Here is a 26,895-nt window from a genome sequence, read left to right on the forward strand (position 1 = left end):
AAACATATAAATGATGTACAGTATTTTAAACCAGTAGTAAAGGAGTTGTTAATTATGAGTAAATTGTTCTCACTTTAGACCAGGTCATAGAAAAAGGAAAATGTCATTAAAGTGCTTTAAACCAATCTTTATTGGACATTAATAGCATTCATAAGTGTTCCTTAAATGTTTACAAATACATCAAGCACACACACACATTTTGGTTTTCCATGTTTTAAACTGACCCGGTATCCAAAACATACACTAAACCTACCCCATGGGGATTGGGACCTAATGGAGATAGCCCTAGAAGGAAGGTTAAGTTAACCCTGTATCTGAAACAAACATTAAATCTATCCCTTATAAGTGAACAAAATTTAAATGTGTCATATCTATGAAAGGCCTGAATCATTTTTGATTTGAGTGTACAAGGGATTGGACCTTAAGATATCCCTAGGATGAGTAACCCTATTGCATATGGAACCTTACATTTGGAGCTGGATTGCCTCTTTTTGGGATTAAGAGGCAATTTAACACTAATAGTTCAGGCTGAAGAAACTTTGCAATTAGTCGAATTGAGTGAGTGAGAAAAGGGAATTAAAATAACAAGAAAACCAAACAGCGAAACTAGTGAAAGTAGTGGATCAGCCCCATCAAAAACACGTGCCAGTGCATTCCTGCTCCCTTCCAGATCCAAACTGGATAGCCAGGAGAGGCTCTCTGGGGGAAGGCTTTGTCTTTTTCACAATCTTAACAGTATGTTATGCTTAATGTATTGGTAAACAAGAACACAAGGAACACTTAATACTAATGCAATTAATGTCCAAAAAGGCTGGTTTAAAGCACTTGATTATATTTACAGATTTTCTGTCACCAACTATTTATGGCAAAAAAAAAAAAAATAATAAAATAATATAAAAAAAAAAACACATTATCTAACTCTTTACATATGAGCTAATTAAACAACAATAATTTTGTTAATTACAGTGGCAATGAATGAAGAACTCACTATTTGTATATAGCCAATTAATATATTAACAATGTAGAGACTACAATATATAAACAATATATAAAAGTACTTTATTACTGAATGCCTATTATAAAGTCTTACCAATTATTTTGACAGCTTGACATTGCCAATATATTTTTATTTAAACTTATGGTTTATTCAATTTCAATACTCCATCCATCCATCCTTCCTTCCTTCCTTCCTTCCTTCGAACTATACAGATCCTTAAAGGGTTAGTTCACCCAAAAATGATAATTCTGTCATTAATTGCTCACCCTCATGTCGTTCCACACCCGTAAGACCTTTGTTCATCTTCAGAACACAAATTAATATCTTTTTATTAAAATCCGATGGCTCAGTGAGGCCTGCATTGACAGCAAGTTAATTTACACTTGAAAGTGTCAAGTCAAGTGATTTCAGTCGAGGCTTTGTTACGTCATAAGTGCTTCGAAATTTCAATGGTTCACGTGACTTTGGCAGTTTGATACACGCTCTGAACCACTGATTCGAAACAAGCTTCGAAGCTTCATACTTCATCACTAGATATTGTTGAATAAAGTCGTCATTTTGTTTTTTTGGTGCACAAAAAGTATTCTCAAACTGTTTTAAATATGTCTTTAGTAGCTTTCTAGGCATTGAAAGTGTTAATTAACTTGCCGTCAATGGAGGTCTCACTGAGCCAATCGGATTTTATCAAAAATATCTTAATTTGTGTTCCGAAAATGAATGAAGGTTTTACGGGTGTGGAACGACATGAGGGTGAGTAATTAATGACAGAAATTTCATTTTTGTGTGAACTAACCGTTTAAGTATCCATAAGGCATAAACATCTTTATTAACTTTTTTCCTAGAAGCTTTTATTAAGCAGAGTTTTATGAGACAAATGATCATCCGTTAACTCTGAATAATAATAATAATAATTTATGACCAAAAAGAAACAATAAAGAAAGACATATTTACACTATCTTACTGAACAATGATGAATCACCCACCTCATTTCAATGCAGGGCGGCATTAGTGAGACTTCATTAGACAGAAACCTCTCTGTGAATCTTTTGTAACGTCACATCAGCACTTACACCAGACACTGCTGGTAATGAATGCATGGCCATAAAATGATTACTGTCTCTCTCTGGTAAATGTCGCTATTGTTCATAAGTGGCTTGTATAGACCTTTTTGTGTGAGTTGGAGAATTTAATGCTGTCTTTCAGACAGATGGGCTATTGGTGTTCTCCACGGTCCAACAGCACTGTCCTGTGCACCAGAAAGGAGGCAATTGTGACAGCAGGAACATCCGTGCAAGGCAGTGGAGGGAAATGTGTTGTGGCCGCAAGAGCTTTTTTCAGTGCCAAAATAATTACTTTGTTATGCCTAACCTCTTTATGAAATCAGATTACAACTTTTTCTGGATAAATGAGCACATTATATGAATGTAGTACACTAGAGACGCAACAATATGCATGATGAAATACAATGATGAACTGGTTTGTTTGCATATTGGAATGGGGAAAAAATACAAAAAGAATGATTCACAAATTCATTCAGCTATAGTGTCCTACCTGATATACTTAACAGTGGAGTAAACAGTTCATGAAATTGTTAAACAAGCCACCCTCAAATCATTATTCTCAATGTAATGTACTTGAAAATTACTGCACTAATAAAAATACCGCTATTGGTAAAGGAAGTGTATTGGAACTTGTACTTGAAAAAAATGGTATTGTGCATCCCTATAATATAATCTCACCTCTCACTTGTTAGTCACCTGAAAACATATCTCTAAACATCATATTTTCCATCATCTTGAGGGATTTAGCACTGGACAGCACTTGCGATTTTAGTCCATATCTTCAAAGCGAGCCAGACAGAGCAACAGGAGCTCCTAACACAGAAATATTACCAGTGCAATCCCTGCCATCTGGGATCGAAGACTGGCCAGTTGGGTTTATCGCATCAAAGATCCATTAATTCATTTTGGAAAGAAGGGTGGGACAGGTGGTTGTAAATACATGGAGAAAAAAAAAAAAACAGACCTCTAGAGTCAGACAGGTTGTCTGCTCCAAGCCACTGAGAAATGACAGAAAGGGAGGAGAGACTAGAGAAGAACAAAGAGAGGTAGAGAAAGAAAGAGTGAGAGAGCGAGCGAGAGAGAGCGAGAGAGAGAGAGAGAGAGAGCGAGAGAGAGAGAGAGAGGGGTACAGGCAGACAGACAGACAGACAGAAGTATGGAAAAGGAGTCTGAATAGTAGTTTTATAAGGGTTTCTGTTAGGACTGCCAATTTTAACACATTAATGTAATGTGAATAATTATAAAAAAAAAACAATCATTCTCTGCAGAATACAGTGTCATTAATCTGATTAATTTTTTTTTTTTTTTTTTATCATCATCATTTTTTAGTCATCATTTTTTAATCATTTGACAGCCCTAAGTATTCTGTTGGATGGACAGACAGAGGAAAGAGAGGGAAGCAAAATGAAAACTGGTACAACACATACCTTTTTTTCTGTTAAATGCCCGGTTCATGCTTGAAAATGCTCCGTCTTTGGCTGCAATTTCCTGGAATGTGCCACCTCTACCTGGCGGGATGAGAGCGTATATGGAAATTTACTCCATGGAGTCTGAGAAGTAGGACTACATGTTTCAAAAACAAAATTCTTTGAAATTGCCTTAAGGTTAAACCTCCTAGGGTGTGGTATTGCGCAAAATGTTATTGGGTTAAGCTATTGGGTTCAAAAGAAATAACACCTTTATAAAAAATAAAAAAAATATGTGTTCACAAAATTATTTTGGGGAGATAAACCAGAAGTACTACAGCAGGTAGGGGAAAAACAGTCAAAACTATAAATATTATGAGTAAATATGCCCTTCATAGTTCAAATATTTGAACATGTATTTGTGGATGATGGTAGATGCAGCGTGTTTTCAAAAGTCAGACAGTGAAATTAAAGGTGCAGTAAGAGATTTAAAAAAAAAAAATAAGCTGAAAACACCTGAAATTGCTTAAGATCCCAATGAAAATAAAATTGGACTTTTATTTGTCTATGTATTTGAGGCCATCTATATCCTTATGTACTCTTAAAGGTGCAGTAAGCGATTTCTGAGATTTCTCAGTGCCGCACATATTTTTATTTGCCAGCAACCCGTCAAAATAAAAGCTTGATGAGTTACTGTTTGAAAATGAATATATTTAGATGCAAATATTAGTATTGTAATTTTACAGTAAAATAAAATTGTATTACTCCACTTTTTATTTTACAGTACAATATGTTATTAGGCCTACAATATATATATTTTAATTTTGTTTAATAATTTTATTTAAAAAAAACAAAAAAAACAAACAAAAAAAAACAATTATAGGTCACTGAATTAGTCAAAATCCAGGGGAATGTAGCCTATCGAAACTGAAGGGGAATTATATATTTTTTTTTAAAAATTATCAACACTAGAAAAAAATTGGATTAGGATTTACCTTAAAACAATTTTCATTCAGAAATTGCTAGTAAACAAATAATTACAATGAAACACCAAAACATTGAGTGTGAATGTGAACTATTGTAGTAGAAAGACTAGTATTTTCTTGTAAAACATACTCCAATAATGTTTTATTTACAACAAAAATATTTTTATTACAGTAAAGCTTTTCCTAAATCGTTCAGCCCAAAAAGATTTTGCTATTAAAAAGTCTTCAAAGTAAAAAGTAATTTTAATTTTTTTATTATTTTTTTTTTCTTTGCAGATACTCTCCACAACAAAAATTACCCCACTCAAGAATGATTCATTCTTTCCAAATATAGCCATTAAAGCCATCTGATGAAAATTCTTTTTTTTAATATATAGTGCAATATATCTGCACAGAAAAACAAAACATCACATTGTCATTTTTTCCCAATATCGTGCAGCCCTACCCTATGTACCACTCAAAACAACCTGTATCAATAGGAAAAGCAATGTAACAGACAGAAAATGGTGCTCATTTCAGTGGGTCTTTAAGCCTTTAAGACACTATAGCAAAAAAAAAAAAAAAAAAAAAAAAAAGAGAGAGAGAGAGATGTCCTAAAGAAATTCTTTTCACTGCATACTAGTTCCTAAGCTTCTCCTTCTCACACATTGTTAAACATCAGGAGATAAGCTAAACCAATGACTTATATAGGCTATGAGACAAACTATTTAAATGTTAAGCCCAATGGGCAGACATATTACAATAGCACTGACGAATGAATGAATGGTGAAAGAAGAGATTGCAAGACCTCCCCAGGGAGTCCATGTGCACATTACTGATTTCCCTGATGCAGGGAAGACAAATCCTTTTCATAGAGGCTCTCCAGAGAAATGTATCTTTAACTTTATAATGACTTCAATGGAAGCTCATCACACCCACTGTCTGTCTGTGATTTAGCAGTCATCTTAACTTGAACATGACACAGAGCATCTTATTTCCTGGATATGTTTATCATTGCATGACTTCACTGAATTTATTGTGTAATCATGCTAATAGTGTTCATATGAAAATGCAGTAAGACAATAACAGAAAACTGCAGTTTTAAAAGATTAGTTCACTTCAAAATTAAAATTTCCTGATAATTTACTCACCCCCATGTCATTCAAGATGTTCATGTCTTTCTTTCTTCAGTAAAAAAGAAATGATTGTTTCTGAGGGAAACATTCCAGGATTTTTCTCCATATAGTGGACTTAAATGGCTACCAACGGGTTGAAGGTCCAAACTGCAGTTTCAATGCAGCTTCAAAGGGCTCTCCAATAAGGGTCTTGCCTAGCGAAATGATCATTTTCTTATTGAAAAAAAAACCACAAATGCTCATCTTGCACTAGCTCTACGATGCGCCACGCATGATGTAATCACGTTGGAATGGTCACAGCTGACATAGGCAGAAGAAAGAAAGACATAAACATCTTGGATGACATAGGAGTGAGTAAATTATCAGGAAATTTGAATTCTGAAGTGAACTAATCCTTTAATGCTGTACACAACTGAATATGAGCAGAGATGTTTTATATTCTTGTTGTGAATAACTGAGTAGCCTTAAAAGGATAGTTGACCCAAAAATGAAAATTCTATTATCTTTTACTCACCCTAAAGTTGTTCCATACCTGTATAGATTTCTACATATCTACAAAAGATATTTTGAAGAATGACAGTAACTAAACAGTTGATGGGGCACCACTGACATCCATAGTATTTATATATATATATAACCCTAACTTCCATAATATTATATTATATTATATTATATTATATTATATTAGTGCTGCCCTCAGAGGAAATGCTAAGCTTCATTTAAACCCTTTGTCTGAAATGCTGTTTCGATATGAGCAAGAATTCTTTAAATTCTTTTTAATTCTTTAAGTCCTTTCACACAGCATCTTGCAAAATAAGCAGTGTAAGAAGTGATGCCTATGATTTTTATAGTGTGTTTTCATGTGAAGGGTGTGGTGCGTCACTAAAGGAAAGCAGTAAATTATAGTATTTTGGAATGACATCTTGGCACAGAAGAAAGTGATAGAAGGTTTCATGACAGAACAATGCATGTTTCTTTTTTAAATCTTAAACATATCATTCACCCCACTTTGTACAATTTACATGATGATGACAATATGTGAGCAGTTTAATGGTTTGATCTAATAAGGCTCTTTATGACTATTTTTATTTGCATAACTGTGCAAATAAATGCCTTTGTCTGTCTGTAAAACTAGAGTCAGAAAATATGAAATTATGTTACACGTATACAGGCGTATTTTGGCTCCCAACTGAACAATGCAAATAGACTGACAGACTGCCAAGTTTAAATGCAAAGGGGCTGAACTGGAAGGCAGGCACTTGTATTTTTATTCACAGGCAATTGAGCTGTCATAAAGAGCCATGGAGAGTCAAACGTACAAGGACAGTGGTCATCACTGACTGAGCAGGTGAAATCACGAGTTTTTCGCGTCACCCCTGCCAGCAGCCTAAAGAGACCAAGAACTGGAACAACTCTGAGAGAATTCATAAATCATTAGGAGTTCTGTCACAGTTCAGAAAACTTGTGAAGAAGGGCTGACATATATAAACCGAACCATATTTTTGGTCAACATTGCACAAATTTCCTAACCTATTAACACATTTGCTCAACAACTTCACAGGAAAACTGCCCATACCATTTCATAGAGAACGGAAAAAAAACCCCAAAAAACTCTGTGGCTGTAATGCCCACTCTTTCCCAGTTATTCTGCTACGCAATATTATCTGTTGCCCGGTCACACCTGGGCAAACACCTGGCTGTGCCGTCCACCCGCCTGACTGACAGCAGCTGTGTTTGTTCTCTGTTTATCACTTCCTGGTTGGTCACTCTGTCCCACAGAAGAGACCCTGAGACCTTCCTTTATGCTGAGCTGCAAAGTTTGCTGATAATATTTAGTATCTTCAAAGTGAACTCCAGCTTAGGCATGTCTGAGAACCCAAAGCCATTTATAATTGTTTGGTGGAGAAGCTACGGTCCCCCATATATGAGGTCTGAGATTGCTTTGGTCCTCTTTGCTGGATTAAAAATGAAAATATAGTTGCAAACAGCAATTATTGGGATCCAAGTGCAATTAGTCTTTTACCTCAAAAGCTCACAAAATGATTAATATTCTAAAACAATAACAGTTGTTTTTTTACCAATACATTCCATTTAGGAATTGTCCGTTTTAATGAAATAGGCCGTTTTGATGAAGGAAGTCTAGACTAAAACATTCTGCAGTGTATTGAACACAGATCGGGCAAACAACTTAAAGGGTTAGTTCACCCAAAAATGAAAATACTGTCATTAATTACTCACCCTCATGTCGATCTAAACCCGTAAGACCTTCGTTCATCTTTGGAACACAAATTAAGATATTTTTGATGAAATCCAATAGCTCTCAGACTCCATATCAGCAATTTAACCACCACTTTCAAGGCCCAGAAAGGTGCTAAAGACATTGTTAAAATAGAACACATGACTACAGTGGTTCAACCTTAATTTTATGAAGCGACAAGAATACTTTTTTGTGCGCAAAAACAAAACAAAAATAACGACTTTATTCAACAATTTCTTCTCTTCTGTGTCATTCTCATTCGTTGTTTACGTTCAGCATTTCCGTGTTCTACGTCAGAACGCCGACTCATTATTGGCCGGCTCCTGCATCAGCATCACACACATGCATTGTGCTGCTCACGTGATCAGTGTCGGCCAATACTGAGCCGGCGTTCTGTCATAGAACCTGGAAGTGCTGAATGTAAACAACGTATGAGAATGACACAGAAGAGAAGAAATTGTTGAATAAAGTCGTAATTATTTTTTTTTATTTTTTTTGAGCACAAAAAAAAAGTATTGTTGTCACTTCATAAAATTAAAGTTGAACCACTGTAGTCACTATGGACTATTTTAACAATGTCTAATTCTAATACATTTCTGGACCTTGAAAGTGGTAGTTAAATTGCTGTCTATGGACGAGTCAGAGAGCTCTCGGATTTCATCAAAAATATCTTAATTTGTGTTTTGAAGATGAACAAATGCCTTATGGGTTTGGAATGACAAAATGGTGAGTAATTAATGACAGAATTTTAATTTTTTTGGTGAACTAACCCGTTAATTTGAAATTTTTTTTTTTTTTTTTTTTTTTTTTCAAAAGATTTAATGTGTTGGAAAAAATGACTTACGCAGAAACAAATGTGGGTACAGGGGATAGTCAATTTTTTTTGTTTTAAAGTACCACCAATATTCCAATTCATGCACCCTTTACTCTCACATTCATTCAAAGCAGAAGCTGCAACAGGATCATTTTTTGGAAGAAAATTGATTTTAAAGAGAACCTTTTAAAAACCTGAAAGGACTATTAGGAAATGGTGTTTCTTTGAAAATTCTATCCAACTATATATATATACACACTAATTTTCAAATAATTAAATAAGATTCTAGTTATTTCTTATAAACAACAATATTTTGGGAAATGTTTTAAATAATATTCCTTAACAATGAATTGAAAGTAAAGTAAGAACTAAGGAGGACAACAAACATTCACAAATCATACTGATGTTTAGAAATTTTTAAAAAGTGGCCTACTTCCTTACTAGAATTTCTTTTATGATCATGTTCAAATATCCAAAATTTCCAAAAGCTCAAAGCATGCAGCAGCTCAGGATGAACAGAAGAATGTAAACATCCACAGCCACAAAAAAAGAAAAAAGAAAGGTTAAGACTGTTCAAAGCTGATGAGCATTCCACTGATATGACCCATATTCTGAGTCAACATTGCCAGCATTTACAACAAAACTATGCTTCACCACCTCAACTGCATTGAGAAAAACAAAATGAAATAAAACTATCTTTTGTTTTCAACAGAACCCCAGTCACTGAGCTCAAATAGCAAACATTCAAAAACAATGTTTATTAATTCAACCCTCTGCATTCCTTACATGGATCAGTTGTTATTCACCGCTGAGCTCGGAGCCATACTCCAAACACTCCTGTCCTTTCTGTCAAACCTCTCCACATAAAAAGGCCAACATTCTTACCAATAATGAGAGGAGATTTCCAAAGCACCAGCCAGTGTCTTCTGCCAAAACCGAACCAATTGAGGGAGCCAGTGGAGAGCGCTTTTAGACGAAAGCAAAAAGATGGGTGAAATGCAGAGCCGGGCGACTTATTCGCTTTCACACAAGCTGGGATACTAAGGAGGAAGTTCCAGCAGTGCTTAATAGTTTTCAGCTGTGGGCCAGATGGGGTTATGCGAAGTACTAAAGTAAGAGGGGCGGCGGGTTTGCAGGCAAAACGAGGTGTCTCATGAGTGTGAGAGAACCTCTTGAAAGAAAGGAGACAGGAAGAATGAAGGACGGAAATAAGTGCTGTGTAGGGGGGAAAATATTTAGATTTATATCTCTGGAATACTTCATTCCGATTGGCCAATCACAGCACAGCACAATCAAATATTTCTGTATAATGAGCACTAAACTGTATATTTGACCGCTGTTCATGGTTCCATACTGGTGCTCCCTTTTCATTTTCATTTTTCCCCCCCATTTATTTTCCTTTTCAACATTAGAATAAACAATTGGCACCATCTTGCAACTCAAAATGTAGTAACTGTAGTAACACTGTAGTAAATGACCAACACTCTTAAAAATAAAGGTTCCAAAAGGGAGTTTAAATAACGTCACAGAAGAACCATTTTTTGGTTTCCCAAAGAACCTTTCAGTAATTGGTTCTTAATAAGAACATTTTTTTTCTTAGTGTGAATAATATTTTAATAATCAAAACTTTTTCTACAATAAAGAAGAATGTTAAGATGTTAAAAGTTCTTTATGGAACCATCAATGCCAATTAAGAACAGCAAACAGCAAAGTGTTACCATTTTCCCCCAAAAAGAAGTATCTTGGTGTTTTCGTTCAGTGTTAGCAAGGCAAAAATAACCAGTGTAAGTAATTCACATAAGGACATTAACTCACTGAAAACCTGCTGAACAGATGAAAACAACAAAAAAAATTTCCACCACAGAAAAAAAAAAATCATCAACCTCAAAATTTCTGGTTCATACTTCAGCCACAGAGCAACTTGAGTGCAAGACAGTGGACTTTGGCAGCTAATGGTGCTACGCTCACTGAAATATGACACCTATGCCTTATTCAACATGTCACAACTGTTACAGATGACCAAGACACTAGGCAGACAGCAGACATGGAAATGTACAGCTCATATATATGGTGAAAAGTACAGCCACTCTCTCCAAAAAGAAGTAGAGTGATCTGGGTGGGGCTGTGTTAGTCTTGGCATCAGCAGGTCTGAGAATATTTTAAAAGATTCTTTTCCTTTATTATCCTAAAATTTGTTTTCCTTTCCATCATTTCGCCCCCACCGCCTTGTGTGGACAGATGTGGGGAGGGGAAAAGTAATGCGTTTAAGACTTTGGCATTTTCCATTTCGTGAGGTAAAAGTACTTATTCTGTGGTTTGGACCATATGTTTTAAGAAGTGCAGAAGTAGTCATAATCTTGCATGCACCTGGCTGATATTAGTAAGAAATGTTGACAATTAAATGTTTATCTTGTGAAAATCTGATAACATTTACAGATGAGCCAGGAAAGAAACTAGCATAAGCAGCATCAACAATTTGACCTTAAACAACTACTAATGATTGCAGTAACACACAAATGTGATACAAAATGATCAACTGTTCAATATTAATTAATCAATTTTAAAGAGTTTCCCAATGATTCATTTGTGCTACCATTCAAAAAATGTTCACAGAAGTGTGGTTTCCAGACCAACTGTCCATTTGTGGAATAGTGCAATAAAGGGACATTAAAGGGACTTGCGAAGTTTTAAATATGGATATTTTTCTTACAAAAACGCATCTCTTTGCTTCAGAAGGCCTTTATTAACCCCCTGGAGTTGTATGGATTACTTTTTTTAATGGGTGGATGCATTATTTTTGACTTCACAACACAGCCCCCCATTCACAATCATTATAAACCTTGGAGGACTAAGGATATTTTTAAATATATCTCTGATTGTGTTCGTCTGAAAGAAGATAGTCATATACACCTAGGATGTCTTGAGGGTGAGTAAATCATGGGATAATTTTCATTTTTGGGTGAACTATCCATTTAAGCTACTATTTCTGCAGGTTACAAGTGACTTTCTTTATGAGTGAGTCAATTAATTGTTCATTCAATCGATCCGTTCAAAAACATTGATTCATTCGGGGACGAAACAAGTGAATGTTTTATAAGTGAGTCAGTGAATCATTCACTCAACAGATTAATTTAAAAAACACTTGGTGTGTCCAAAATTTCACACTGTCTGAGTAGGTACTACATTTGAATTTGAATCAACTTTGTGACCGTTAAAAAAAAAGTATGTTCTATATAGAGTGAATATGGACATACTACATCCGCCATGTTGTTATTGTCACGTGACCTACCTCTCGGGGCCTCACTGGATAGTAAAGTGCACATCACAGAATCTCAGCGAAAGTTGGACATCCGGATACTTTTTGCTTACTGTTTTTCGAATGCAATGTATTCTGACATACTACTCTTTTGATGTAATGTTTTTTTCGCATACTATATAGTGTGGAAGTATTCAGATGCAGCAACTGATTTATTCATTGTTACCCCAAAATGTGCAATTCTATGGCTTCTTTTGGAACCGTTTTCTGTGGTGGAGCGAACTGGCAATATTGTGTCTAAAATGTAAGTTATGTAAGGAATAACTGACGACGGGCCGTTAAATTCTTAGAAAATAATGCTTCGCGTCGTGGCCACATTACAGCCTCGGGTGTGCATAATTTTCTAAGAATTTAACGGCCCAGAGTCAATTATTCCGCTTATACTACGATTACCACACCTCAAGACACTGTTTCAAAGACATTTTTGTCCTTAAAACACTCTTGTGTGTGGGACTAATTTCTTATGCATCTCATCCCAAGCCTTCGTTGCTAATTCCAAAACGTCATTTCAGAACTAGTAAGGGAGGCTTGAGCCTTGATAGCAGAATAATACTGTTGATACAGTTATTAACGCAGTCCATGACAAACGCAAAACCATGACAATTATTTGTCGTTTTCATCCTTTTGTTTACTATATTTGCTTGGTCGGTGTCGTTGTGGGTTTTGTTTTTGTTTTTTGGTTGTAGGCTGTAAGGACCTTTTGAAATAACTGAAATCATTTGGTGCAGTGATGTGGAACTGCAATGCGGTCAAGACCTGCCTAGAACTACTTTAGCCGCGCATTTCCCTGAAAATAATTGCACACCTTAGAACATTGGTCAACCAATCAGATTCGAGCATTCAACAGCCCCGTAGTATAAGTAGTATTAATATATAAAGAGGTAATTTAAATATTAAATATAAATATACATGACTGGACTACAATAATAATAAACACAGAGAATATTGTTAAAAGTCTGAAAAATATTGAGATACATCTTTAGCTATATATCTCCTTCTAACCCTAAACTCAAATGTGAAACTGAGAAACTGAGAGTGTTTATGTATGTCGATACATTGACTCAGCGACTTGCAGAAGATGAAAAGAAATGGGTGGGTGAGGAGCTCTTGGCTGGGAGAAAGAGGAGCACAATCTTGTTAAGGTCGGAAGCTAGCTGAGGTAAAAGTCTTTGCATTTCTATTTTTGCTTTACCCCGTCTTCCTTTTCTAGGAATGTACTTGTATCTGTACCTGATCATGGCACAAAAAAGGTGTTCAAATCAAATTCCTAGTGAGCTGCCTACATAGGAAGCATTTTAAGGCATCATTGACAAGCTCTCAACTTGTTTTTGAGGGCGCATCAGTGGTAGTCCTGGCTCACTTGGTTCCTACTTGGCTGCTTATTTTTAAATGGCAAAATAATTTGAAATCATTATTGAGTTCAATCCCCCCTGCACTTCATGTAAGGATCACTTTTTGCTGCCTTCAAATCAGCCACTTATAAAGTTGAAGTGGTTATAATAATTAGGATAAACAGGTTTTGATGAGCTGTAATTACAGAAAAACTCTTCAAGACAAACCATGCCATCAACTAACAGCACAACTCCAAGGTCAAGCAACAGAGCATTTTTCAATAGGTCAGCTGTTGACATTTCTCCCTGATTCAAGAAGCAGAGGAAACCAACACAGAAACAATTAAAATAAATAGACCAGAGCTTGTTGCTAATTCAGTGAGCAAAGATGGTCTACACTATTCAATAAATTGAGGTTTTAGGGTTCAGCAGGATTTATTCAGAAGTGCTTGAAAGGCCAGAGTCTACTGATGTCTCTTGATATGTTTTTATAATGACTCATGCTGCTTCACACAAAAAGAGCACTTAAAAGAGCACTAAAAGAGACAAAAGAACAATGAATAGATAATTTAAGAAATTCAGAGCCATTTTGCTGCAGAAAGTTTGAGTGCTTCATAATTAGACAGTATTTAGACGAATATCAAATTGCAAGGGAGGAGCCCCAATCTCACGAGTGCAGGGTCCAAAATTAACATTTTGCCACAACTACTAATGATGAGTGAACTGAGAAAATTTACTGAAAAATAAATATTTCTTAGTAGATATGAAACTGTGTTGCATTATTTCTTGATTGTTTTGTCCTTGTGTATAAGTGAAAAACCAATGCTATCTCACGACCAATTCGTACGTATTTTATGAGGTGGCTAATTCAGACCTCACTCGAATTTATACGTTTTGTCTAAACCCCAGTGACGGGTAGGTTTAGGGGCGGGGTTAGGGGTAGGTCATTCATACGAATTCATCCGAATTTGGCAACTCGTAAAGTACGTATGTTTTTAACAAAAAATTCGTACGAGTGAGGTCATACGAATTCGTACGAATTAGCCACCTAGTAAATTATGTACGAATTGCCGTGAGATCTGGTTGGAAAAACACTGAAGCGGTTTGACTACAGTTTTTATAACTCCATTTAAACCATTCATTGGATTGCATTGTGAGGTACCCTTACTTGGAATTGGCAGTTCAAAGTATTAATTTTGCATCATGTTTCAGAAAATAAACGCATGAACACTACATTTCAGATCCAAATCAATAAGCTCAGTGCTACAGAAGCTACACTAGAGAGCTTTTTATGTTTACAGTATTACTGTAGGGGTCATTTAGACCATTTTTTTCCCCACATCCCCAAGTCATTCACCTAAACCAACAAAGCATGGCCTTCTGAAGTAACCACATGGTGATCTTTTAAGCAAAACCCTCAGCTGTACTGAGACAGAACATGTGTTTACAACCACCAGTGGATCTTGAGCAGGAAATGTGGGATTCGGCCTCAATGATACACTTACAAATTGTTGCAGCTGAGAGCTGAGAAAATTGAGCTGACCTATCTATCCACTCAGACTATAGCTAGCAGGAAATGAAGTCCTCCACCATTCAATTCAAATAGCACACACTGAATACAATATGCATGTTTGCTTTGAACAGCTGACACTGATGTGACTTCTTTCAGGAAACATTTAGGCTTTTAAAATTGCTTAAGTGTAGATATGCAATAGACCGAGTAAAAAGAGAAAGTATGAACGCTTTATGAAAGTTTGTATACAGTACGTAGCTCCATCACCGTTCAAATGTTTTGAAAGAATGCAAATTATGGATTAAATTGATTTAAATGACAGTAAAGAGATTTACAATGTTACAAAAAAAAAATCTATTATTTAAAAAAAAAAATGCTGTTCATTTGAACTTTCTATTCATCAAAGAATCCCGAAAAAATAATCATGGTTGCCACAAAACTGTTAAGCAGCACAACCGTTTTCAACATTGGCATTTCTTGACCACCAAACTATCATATTAGAATCATTTCTGAAAGATCATGGGACATTGAAGATTGGAGTAATGTCTTCTGAAAATTCAGCTTGTTCATCACAGGAATGAATTAAATTTTTTAAAAATATTAAAACAGAAAACTGTTATTTTCAATTGTAATAATACTGTAGTTTTGTTCAAATAAATGCAACCTTGGTGAGCAAGACTCCTTTCAAAAAATATTAAAAAAAACAAAAACAAAAATATATACCATATTATAAAAAGTTAAATCATATCCACTAAATTATACAATGAACTAATTTAAAAAAATGTTTGTTTGTTTTTAAATAATGCAGAAAAAAAGAAAATGGACAAGTAGAGAATGTTTACTCGGTCTAACAGCCCTCAAAATGTAGCCTCTCATATCCCATGATTACCTCTCTCTGAACCTGCAAGGTCGTATAACGTGGTCCATCAGTGAGAGAATCAGAGGCTCCTGCTCTATATCTGTAAAAACTGAATTACAGCCAGCTCACTCTGTCAAAGCCAATGTACCCGTGGCTGCAGAGCCAATGGATCATGATCAAGTGAACCTAGAACATAAAAAAAAAAAACCACCAATGTCTAACCCTCTCTGTCCCTTTCACACTTCTGTCTAGACCGCAGATGGGAATACGCTGCATTTCAGTTTCAAACAGTTAACACTAATGAGAGAGGAATATAGAATCTGTAAACACCACACTGAGGAGACCTAATTGCCAATTAGAGTCAGTTTGCAGTGGAACTAACTGAAGTTGTGCAGCAAACATGAGAAGGACCTTTCAACAGATGAAATGCCATTTTTGATCATCTCTGTGAGCATCTGATTTATCATAGACCATTTCCTTTGCTGAAATCTGTGTTACTTCTATACATATTTATGGGTGAAATTGATGCCAGTAAAGACAATTGCAGTGTCAAAATTGAAAGTCTTGAGTGGCACCAGTGCTGTTACTGACTGAAGTTGGCAGATATAGGTCAAGACTTTTTTCATATTCAAGAGAAGAAGAATGGAACATATTTCCTGTGGGACAAATATGCAGAATAAGATACGACTTTAGATGCCACATCACTGGAATGAATCAAAATACATAAAATCATGCAATTCTACAACCAAAATTGAGAATAGCACCACTAGCCTCCGTGGATAGGACCTAGTAAAATTCTGAAAGTTTGCATCACTTCAAAAAAGGGGAAAAAAAAAAAAACTTCTAATGCTGTTATTAATGCAAAGAAGTATCTCTTAGACAATGCCACTTGAGACACATGTAAAAGAATAATCAAATACTGCAGCCCTTGTGCAGACAAACATTGCCAACTACAAACTAGCTCAGTGTTCATCCCAAAGGGTCCCAAAAAAGAAATCACAGGCAAAGAGGATCAGAAAAACCTGGTTCCAAGTGGCCATAAGTAACTTAGAATGAAAATGGACTCACTTTCTCAATTCTGAGAAGATAAATTTCAAATGTACCGCTGAGTGAAGAAAACAAAACAATATTCTGAGGAAAACCACCTAGAAAATTATCAATCCTTCACTTAAATATTTAGAATCAATGTGAAGCCAGATAGCTCTGGCCGTACGTGAAACCTACAACACAAACCAGAGTAATCAGGTCTCATATAAGCAATATCATAATAATTTTAAGTCAAATTTCTTTGATAGAAAACAGCATGATTGGAAACCATGGGAGGTAAAAAAAAATGCAGTGTGACTACCAGAAGCTACAGTCAGAAAGTACATTACCACAAACAACACAAAAGATTTCATCAGCTAATAAAGCATGAGATGGGATTTCATGGTCTTGAGAGCAAAGCAGGCAACTTTGCCTCTTCTGAGAGAAAAATTTCCATATACTTTTTCCCTTTAAGTGATTCACAACTCTCCTTAGCCTTAGTCAGCAACCACAGTACTCAAAATCTCCAGACCAAGCACCACATTACTGTATGCAAACAGGAAACGAAATTTTCTGCTGATGATCCTGTTGAAACACTTGAAGGTATTCAACATTCTTATTTAGACTGCATTTGAAAGGAAGATGCTGGAATCCTTGGAACAATATCTTCCAGAGTTGCACCAATTCATTTTTTATATATTGTGGTATAAAAATACTCCCTAGACAAACTATACTGCCAATCCCAGCAGACCTAGTCTTAAATTTAATATTCACCCCAAATATTAGGCCAAAAACACTGTGTACATGCTGTGGGATTCAATGTGAAAAAGCTGCTTTAAACTTCCTGCCAACAAAAACCCAACACTCCCCCCACATCTGGTGAAATCATACACATTCACCTCAAATGTAGAAAAAAACATCCCGGCAGGGGGCAGAACATTTTATAGACAGAAAACCGGATGGCCTTGAGCATGTTTAACATCAAATACACCCATTAATATAGAAGTTAGCTGAGACATGATGACCTTAAGCTAAATGACCTATTCTACTACAAGAAGATGCCAGTGAAGAATCATTGTTGTGATTAGTGAAAACTGTTAAGGTCAACCATAATTCTAAATTTAAAATATGTGCATGTAATTTATTTAAAAGATTATTAGGACATGTCATATATAGTGCAAGACCATTGGGATGAAGAAGAGAGAGTGAAACAAGCAAAATGAAACCCGAGCACGAGGAGTTCCTATGCAAATCATTCAGTCCCTTCTTGAATGGAGAACTGTTTACAAACAAATTTCACAGAAATTCAAGTTTCATGAATGTGGCTTGCTGGGTGAACCTTAAAAAATGTGTGTGAAAAAGATTGTTTAGATAGCAAGTCAAGGAGGTGCATTAAAAACAAACTGAAAGGAGTGAAGGATGAAAGTGTGAATCAAACACAGACCCTCACTACGACACAGGCGCTGTCCTGATGACTGTTCCAGATAGATTGATCTTTCTGCTGTCATCAGCAGAAAAGGCCCACAGAATATGACAGGCATTTTGTCTTCATTTGCTTCACATGAAGTAGTTCGAGGGCTTCCCAAACACACCAGCAGAATATTCAAGAGCTTTTTTAATACTACTTGAAGATGTCAGCACATCAAAATTTCTATACTTATGGAGGGGAGGAAAATGTGAGTGACATTTAGGACAGAGGGAAATTGTCCTTCAGCCCTTTTCAATGGACAAGGCTTCCTGCAAACACTGTAAGGAAACTAATGGATTCAGTGAATTATGGACTAGCCACAGGCTTCTGTTAAAAGCAGCGATGTGAAGACATGCCAAAGCCGTACCATGCTTGGGAAAAAAAGTGAACAAAATGGGCAAATGGTTTGGTGTTAGAATCCTCCATAATTTTACAAGGTTTTAAATGGAAAACACGTCCTTATTCTAACAGATTTCTCACTCTAAAGGGATGCTGGCCGAAGTAAAGCCCTTTAACCCTACTAAGTGCTCCAAGCCACATTTCCACCACACTCTCAATGCCAATGTTCTGGCATGGGCAGATAAGAGCCTCAAAACCAGCCACAGAGACCGCGACAGAATGAATTTTGGAAGCTATTGGAGACAAGCTTCCAAGAACCAGACACAACCTTTCCATCTATTAAACCAGTTAACAAATGCTTGTTAAAACTGAGGTCAACAGAGCCAAACAACCATCCCCCACTGAGAAACCTTAAGGAGCACAAACGAATGATTCTGACTGTAAACAGCTTCAATGATGCTTCAGCCTGAGAAGGAAACAAAATCAGTCTGAACCTTAATATTCAGAGAGTCCCTTCTCCATTATTGTTCTTTTAAAGCCAAAGCTAATAAGTCTAGAGTGCTGAGAAAGAGGGAGGATAGAAACAGAGGTAGAGGCTACATTACTGCCTGACCCAGTTAGAATAATTGATTTCATGTGTCAACTGAGTCAAGTTAAGTTGAGCAGTAATTCCGAGAAAGCAGAATGGAATTAATCAGGCTTCAAACCTGAACTGCAAACTGGGAGACCTCTGCCTGAAAATTCCACAGGCACAAAAGACAGGGAGTATTCACGTTATCGATTAAACAGTATACTTGAATTTCAGTATTTTAACTAGGTGAGTTTATCAAAAATTCCTGGATAAGAAATTGCATAACATATTGAAAACAAAAAACAGACTTTAGCCAAATGTAGGCTTGGAAAAAAAAATATTTTGTATTTTCCATCATTTAAGAGTATGATCTACCTTCACTGTCTGGTAAATACTGATTCTTCTTTCTTGGCATTTGAAATTTATTATAGAAAAAAATATTTATTTGGTCGGAGCCGATAGCCATGTGGGCAGCGCTCCGACATCATGCTCCTTTCCTGACCCGGCCCCGTTCGCTCTCCAGCTACACTATCAAAATAAATCTTTTTATATGTATATAAAGTGTGAGTGCATTAATTCGACAGAGTCAGCAAAGTCAAAATTGAGAAAAATTGAGTTAAAGTTTTCTGAAGGTTCCATAACAAAATCATCTAGCAACCATACCCCAAAAATCCCTAGTAATAACACCAAATTTGGCATACACCAAGTCAAAACCAAATATAGGAAAAATTTATATTCAACATTTTTTTTTCCATGTTTGATTAACATTAATGAAACAGACAGCCTATATACCTACTGTACCACACAGATCTAATATAATGTTACACATCAGATATTTTTCCCCAACAGTTAACCAAACATTCACTTAAGACACTTTAAGTGGTGAAAATTTATGTCTGATATGGGTTTCAGAATTAGGTGTGGCAAAATGGCTCGACAGCGCCACCTACAAAATTTCAATTAAGCGCCCTTCACGCTACATTTCATGTACAAGTATGACATTCGGTAGACACATGTAACAGTGCAGTACCTACAAAAAAGTCCCTGGGTGCAAAATCTGAAAACCCAACAGGAAGTGAGATATTTTGAATTTTCTCTACAAAATTTTTGCAGTTTTTGCCATTTCCAGATGTTGTACTTTAACAAACTCCTCCTAGAGCTTTAATCAGATTAACATCATATTTTGTCAGTCTGATTTTAAGGCCTTAGTGATGTTAAATTGCAAAGATCTTGAGTTTTCGTTGAGGGGCGTGTCCGTGGCAGCCTGACAAAGTCTGATGTTTCGCCATGAAACAGGAAGCTGTTGTAACTCAGGCATACAATGTCCGATCTGCCCCAAACTACATGTGTGATAAGAGTCCTGGACTGAAGACATCTATATGCCAATATTCAGTTAGTCATAGCGCCACCAGCTGGCAGCAGGAAATGGCATGCTTTGCACTGTAATTCACTCCCAGAAACACATTTGTATATGCCATGAAGTACCAAACATGTTAGAAACACGTTAAATCATGCAACACTTGGCTAAGTGGTAATGTATGCTATTAACGCCACAAAACAGGAAGTTGTTGACATACAATGTCCGATCTGCTTCAAACTTCACGTTTGATAATAGTCCTGGCCTGAAGACATCTACATGGCAATATTCAGTTACAGTCAAAGCGCCACCTGTTGGCAGCAGGAAGTGTGGCACTTTGAAATGACTTAGCCATGATTCTCCTGTATTTACTCGCTTACATGCATGTTGCCCACTGTTCACTGTTTTCCTAAGGCCACCGGGTGGCGGTGAGCCCGGGTGTGAGGGCCCTTTCATCGCTGCTTGCAGCTTTAATGGTTACTGTATTTGATCATTTTTGTTAAAGTTAATTAATATAAAAACAGCTATAGTTTGTTCATGTTAGTTCACAGTGCATTAACTAATGTTAACAAATACAACTCTTGATTTTAATAATGTATTAGTAAATGTTGAAATTAACATTAACAAAGATGAATAAATGCTGTAGAAGTGAGAATTCGCTATGAATATTCACAAAGTTGGAATGCTGCACTATAAAACAATACCAAACTTGTGCTGAGGGGAAGCTCCAGTCGAGGAGCGAGCAGAGAAAAACTTTTTCCATGGACAAAGGAAAGGTACTCAGAAGGAAAGGTACTCATATCAGAGTTCAAAAGAGGACAAATTGTTGGTGCACATCTCGCTGGCTCATCTGAGATCAGGACAGCAAGTCTTTGTGCTGTATCGAGAGCCATGGTATCCAAGATAATATCAGCATATCACCACGTAGGACGAACCACATCCAACAGGAGTAACTGTCAATGCAAGAGGAAGCTGTCTGAAAGGGATGTCCAGGTACTACCCCGAATTGTATTAAAAAAACACAGCTGCCCAAATCACTGCAGAATTAAATGCGTACCTCGACTCTCCTGTTTTCACCAAAACAGTCAATATTCATGCTCAGGCTGCTATAGCAAACCTTTGGTCACTCGTGCCAATGCCAAATGTCGGTTTCATTGGTGCCAGCAGTGCTTATCTTGGGCTGTGGACAATGTGAAACATGTATTGTTCTCTGTTCACTGTCTTTCCCACATCCGTGAAAGTTCCAGTGTGGAGAAGCGGCTTAACACCCGGACTGTTGCGTGTCCAGAGTGAAGCACAAGGGTGGATCAGGGATGATTTGGGCTGCAATATCATGGCATTCCCTACTGTGCTTGATGGGCGCGTCGCTGCCAAGGACTACTGGACCATTCTGGAGGACCATGTGCACCTAATGGTTCAAACATTGTACCCTGAAGGGGTACCATGTATCAGGAAATTTGTGGAAAACAAATATTTGAAGAATGTCTCAGCATTTTTTCAATTTTGTGAAGTCAGTGGGGTCCAATGTTGTTTCAACCCAGCAATCTTCAAAATATCTGTTCCACTGAAGAAAGAAATGCATACAGTTTTGGAACAAACTGATGACACAATTTTCATTTTTAGGTAAATGACCCCTTTAGAGTGTGCTAAAGGTACAGCTTCTGTGAATACCGCAATATCCATTTGAAAAGCAAAGAAAATGCTTAAAATAATTCAATAATAAGGTCTCTGTTGATGAGCCTAAATAGACTTCTGCAGTATGTCTGTCTGCTTGTGCACAGCAGGATGTTCACCTATAAACTGCAGTGAAAAACAAGATAGCAGTATTCAGCTTTGTTTTGCAATGATTCCAGAACTATTCCAGCCTCTATAAATAGAAAGCACTCTAAATTAACAGTACAAATAGTATGCAAGATCAGGCTATATTTTCAAAAGCTACTGGTGATTGAGCCATTCAAACTGAAAAGCCATTTAAATGCACCCATCAATCACTGTCTGGAGTCCTTCCTCCATTCTTTTTGATGTGAGCAGAACATTATCCAACAAGAAAATGGGTCTATTATTAATCATGGGCTTATAATGCTGGAATTAGAGCTATTTTTTCCACATATAGCAGACTGGCAACCCGTTATATTAACTTGTGTAAACTGATCACTCAGACGTGTACAGCTATACTATTTTCTGTTTTACACGCTCACCAGCCATGTATACATTTTCCTAGCTTAGATGTCTGTGCTTTTAACGGAAGCTGGTGATCAGAATTGAAAAAAAGAGCTATTAAACACTAGCCCATTGGCCCTTTATCTTGTGTGCAGTGTGTCAAAAAATACATAGTGGACAAACAATCACTGCCATTTTCTGTGGCAGTAACGCTACCCCTTATATCAGTCTTGTGATATTAAAGCTCTCATATATAGCGGAGATGGAGATCAAAATGACCATATTACTAAAGACAGTCTTGACACAAACTCATAACTAGATCCATAGATGAAAGTAATCCTATTGTCAAAGGAAAAACCTGGAATATATTGTATTATAAAAGCCCTTTGATGTCTGCCAGGGGCTTTTTTCTAAAACTGATTCTCTAAAGCAATGAATTGCACAAATAGCATGTAATATCGCACAAATGGAATACCAATTTAGTTAGAAAGCTTTATTTCCTTGAGGAAATTAATTGGTCTGATTAAATTTAGATTAATTAGAGTGGTAATTAGATTAATTATGGACTATGCCAAGTGGAAACTAATTACATTCTTGATAAACTTCTGTTGGAGCTTATGCGTGTATACATTGTGCACTTATACTGGAAGTCAAAGCTGAGTTAGTAACCGAAAGGTTGTAGATTCAAACCCCCAAAAGGGGCGATCAATAAACTATCTTCACTGTGCCCTTGAGGAAGACACTTAACCCAAGGCTGCCATCTATGTACTGCAAGATGCTTTGGATAAAAGTGCCAACCACTGACAAAGTAGTAAACAACAGTAACAGCAGTCAGAAAGAGCAGAACTGACACCATAACCCATATGACTCTGATTTGTGTAGATGAAATTATGGTTTACAAACAAATGCTCTACAACGACACTTCAACACCCCAGAAAAAAAGCTGTTTTAGATTAGCGAGTCATTCAAATTGAGCTGAAAATGAACAAAAAGTGGTGTGTGAGAGGTACCATTTCCAAAAGAATACTATGGATTTGAGCTTCTTTAGATTACCATCACAATTAATTTGATCTGGATCCAGGGCTAGTGTGGAACATTTTCACGGTACCAAACAGACCTCAAATGAAAATGACAGTTTTTAATAATCCAATGATGTTGTGTTACAGCATGATAATTTCTATGATGATTTCAATGATAAAATCTATGAGGAGCCTCTCAATTTTTCTCCAAAGTGTCTATATTCCGGGTGAGATACAGGATAAGATAAAGGCTCAATCATAAACAACATGGTAGATGGGTGTCCTTTCATCTTAATGCATTCTGCAAAATGTTCTGGCATAAACTACAAAGACAGGCAAGGGCAGACTGCATGAAACTGAAATCAATACATAAAATGAGATTGAGATATGAAAAAGACAAAGAGACTGAGACAGACACACAGAAATACAGGAACCCCTAGCAGTGTTTAAAGTCCCCAATATTTGCTTGTGTATACTGAACTAGCACTTAGATTTCCATGCATGCAATAAGCTGGAACCAAGATGGATCTTGTGTATGTTGCCCAGTTGGAACCCACCTAGTGGCAAGTGCAATCCTGCATGAAATTCATGTGGGCCATTGGCATGGGGACATTATGGAAACAACGGAAAGTCCTATATAGGGCCCAGTTTTTCAGCCCATTTCATACCCATTTGGGCCCCACATACACATGTTGGCTGGGAACAGTGTTGTTGTAAAAGGGGTGTAGTAAATAGTTTGAGCCTTGCTAAGCAACAATAAAAAAATATATTATACAATATTTGTCGTATGACTTCAGTAGACTTGGAAAACAGCACACAAATCATATGGACTACTTTTATGCTGCTTTTGGATACTTTCATTGTAACTGCATGGAAAGATTTACCAGAAACAAGTAATAAACCAACCTAAGCTCATTGGAAAAACCTCTACCTACATTTTTGCAAAACTCCAAAAACTTACATTAAATTTACTGCAGTTTCCAGCGGAATTGAACACTAGTGGCAGTAAAACACAGAAAACTTTATTCCTCACCAATTATATTTATGGATTATCTGATCCCTAATCAAACACTTATTTTCACACAGTTCCTTTCACTATATTATGCTATGACTTCAAAACAATTTTACGCATGATATATTTTGAAGTTTGCATCACATAACCAGTTCCATCTATACATTATGTCTTTTCTGACATAGTAAACAACAAGCTTTGTTGTGATATAGCTGAAATTACTGTTTAAAGTTGGGGGCAGTCGTGAGCTAATGGTCAGAGAGTCAGACTGGTAACCCGAAGGTTGCGGGTTTGATTCTACTAACTAGATCCATGGATGAAAGTAATCCTATTGTCAAAGAGAAAACTGGAATATTTTGTTTTATAAAAGCCCTTGAACAAGGCACCTAACCCCCAATCACTCCCCGGGCGCCACAGCAAAACGGCTGCCCATTGCTCCGGCTGTGTGTGTTCACGCTTTGCAGTGCGTGTGTTCATTACTCACTACTCCTAATGTGTGTGCACTAACTTGGATGGGTTAAATGCAGTGGACAAATACCAATTTACAACTCTTGGCCTTCATGTCACTTTCACTTCAAACAAACGCTCAACAGCAACACAAACACACCAGAAAAAAAGCCATTTTATATTAGCACTTCTGAGGCTAGTGTGGAACATCGCACTATATTGCACATTGCACATGTTGACGTTTGCATCACATTTCCAGCTCCATACGTATGACTTTTCTGATTTAGTAAACTTTGCACTTACATTGCTGAGCGCTTGTGAGTCCCGTGAAACAGGTGTCACGAAAAAAGAGCTCAAACACTTGAAGAAGCAAGCTAAAATGGCATGGTTGCTTTAGCTCAGGGGTGTCAGCTCCAACCCCAATCAAACACACTTGAACCAGTTAATCAAGGTGTTCAGATTACTTGATAATTACAAGCAGGTGTGTTGGAGCAGGGTTGGAACTGAAGTCTGCAGGACGGTAGCTCTCCAGGAGCAGGGTTGGACACCCTTGCTTTAACTAATGCATTTATCTTACGTTGCTTTTGTTAACACTATCAATAAGGTTTAGGGTAGGGATTAGTGTAGGCAGTATTATTTTCCAACGCAATAGAGCATTAACTTTTTAGCGCCACTCACTAGACATTTCATTTCCAAACTGCCACGATACGTACAACAACCAGTGTATATAAAATTGCCAGGTTTGTTTTATACAAACATAAAACAGATCAAAGACTCACAAAATATACTATACATAAAACTCAAAAAAAGAAAAATACAAAAGAACATACATATCACTTTAAAAGTGTCACAAAAAAAAAAAAAAATGCAAGAAGCATTATAATATAATTATGCAGAAATATTGCCATTGGCACATTTTTCCAATGAGCCTGGGTTACAATAAAAAATAAAACAAAAACAATGCCAAGAAGAGAACACATGCCATTTTGCTAGACTCACAAGATCACGTGAACAGAATAATTACCATCAATCACAGTCATTTATCCCAAACACTGGTGGAGCTCTGACAGATGAAGAGGACAATAATGAGGCACATAGCCTTGGATGGCAATAACGGAAAAGAAGACCACAGCTTATGAAGCACAAGATAAAACCAGGCTGCCAAGATGTCCTACAGCTGCTTGTAGCTTTGTCTCCACGGGAGCTGCAGAAAACACCCAAGGTCAAAACATGAGAGTGCAAAAGACCTACAACTGGTGAGAGATTTGATCCATTAGACAACATGGTTTGACAAAAACTGGAACATACAATTCTTGCAAAAAGAAAAATCCTGTGATTTTGTAATTTGCTATTTTGCTGTTCCAAACCCTTGTTAGGTGTCTATGTAGAAAAAAAAAAGTGAAAACATGTATTCACTATTAACTACAACTTGTCCCTCAATAAACTCCTAATTTACTGCTTATTAATAGTTAGCAAGTTAGTTGTTAAGTTTAGGTATTGGGTAGGATTAAGAATGCAGAATAAGGTCATGCAGAATAAGGCATTAATATGTGCTTAATAATTACTAATAAACAGCCAATATTCTAGTAATATGCATGCTAATAAGCAACTAGTTAAAAGACCCTAAAATAAAGTGTTACCACTCTATTTACATGATGTAGGGATTTTGCCTATGTAGAGCACTCAAAAGCAATCACATTTCAGTTAGAAAAACTCTCTTAGAAGGCCGTTGCCTAAGTAGGCAGTAGACAGCAAGGCACTAGGTTTTGTAACAGAGCCAAAGTGTGCACAATAAATAACAGAAAATAGTGCTAAGCCAAAGCGAATAACATATATCTTTT

General features: G+C 36.6%; 1 protein-coding gene across 10 annotated transcripts in view; it reads right to left on the reverse strand.

The window, feature by feature from the left end:
* Positions 1-26,895, reverse strand: part of gulp1a (GULP PTB domain containing engulfment adaptor 1a) — a 63,403-nt gene that overhangs the window by 15,978 nt on the left and 20,530 nt on the right. For 3 of the 10 annotated variants that reach the window (XM_051906866.1, XM_051906869.1, XM_051906867.1), the window contains one exon: positions 3,486-3,566. In XM_051906866.1, coding sequence (XP_051762826.1) covers positions 3,486-3,513 — 28 coding nt within the window. In that variant the 5' untranslated portion in view covers positions 3,514-3,566. Of the gene's footprint in view, positions 1-3,485; positions 3,567-9,521; positions 9,829-26,895 lie in introns of those variants that run through there. The other 7 variants (XM_051906873.1, XM_051906874.1, XM_051906870.1 and 4 more) reach the window with 6 other exon arrangements.

This window comes from Ctenopharyngodon idella, chromosome 9 (assembly GCF_019924925.1).
Source record: "Ctenopharyngodon idella isolate HZGC_01 chromosome 9, HZGC01, whole genome shotgun sequence".
Classification (NCBI taxonomy): Eukaryota; Metazoa; Chordata; class Actinopteri; order Cypriniformes; family Xenocyprididae; genus Ctenopharyngodon; species Ctenopharyngodon idella.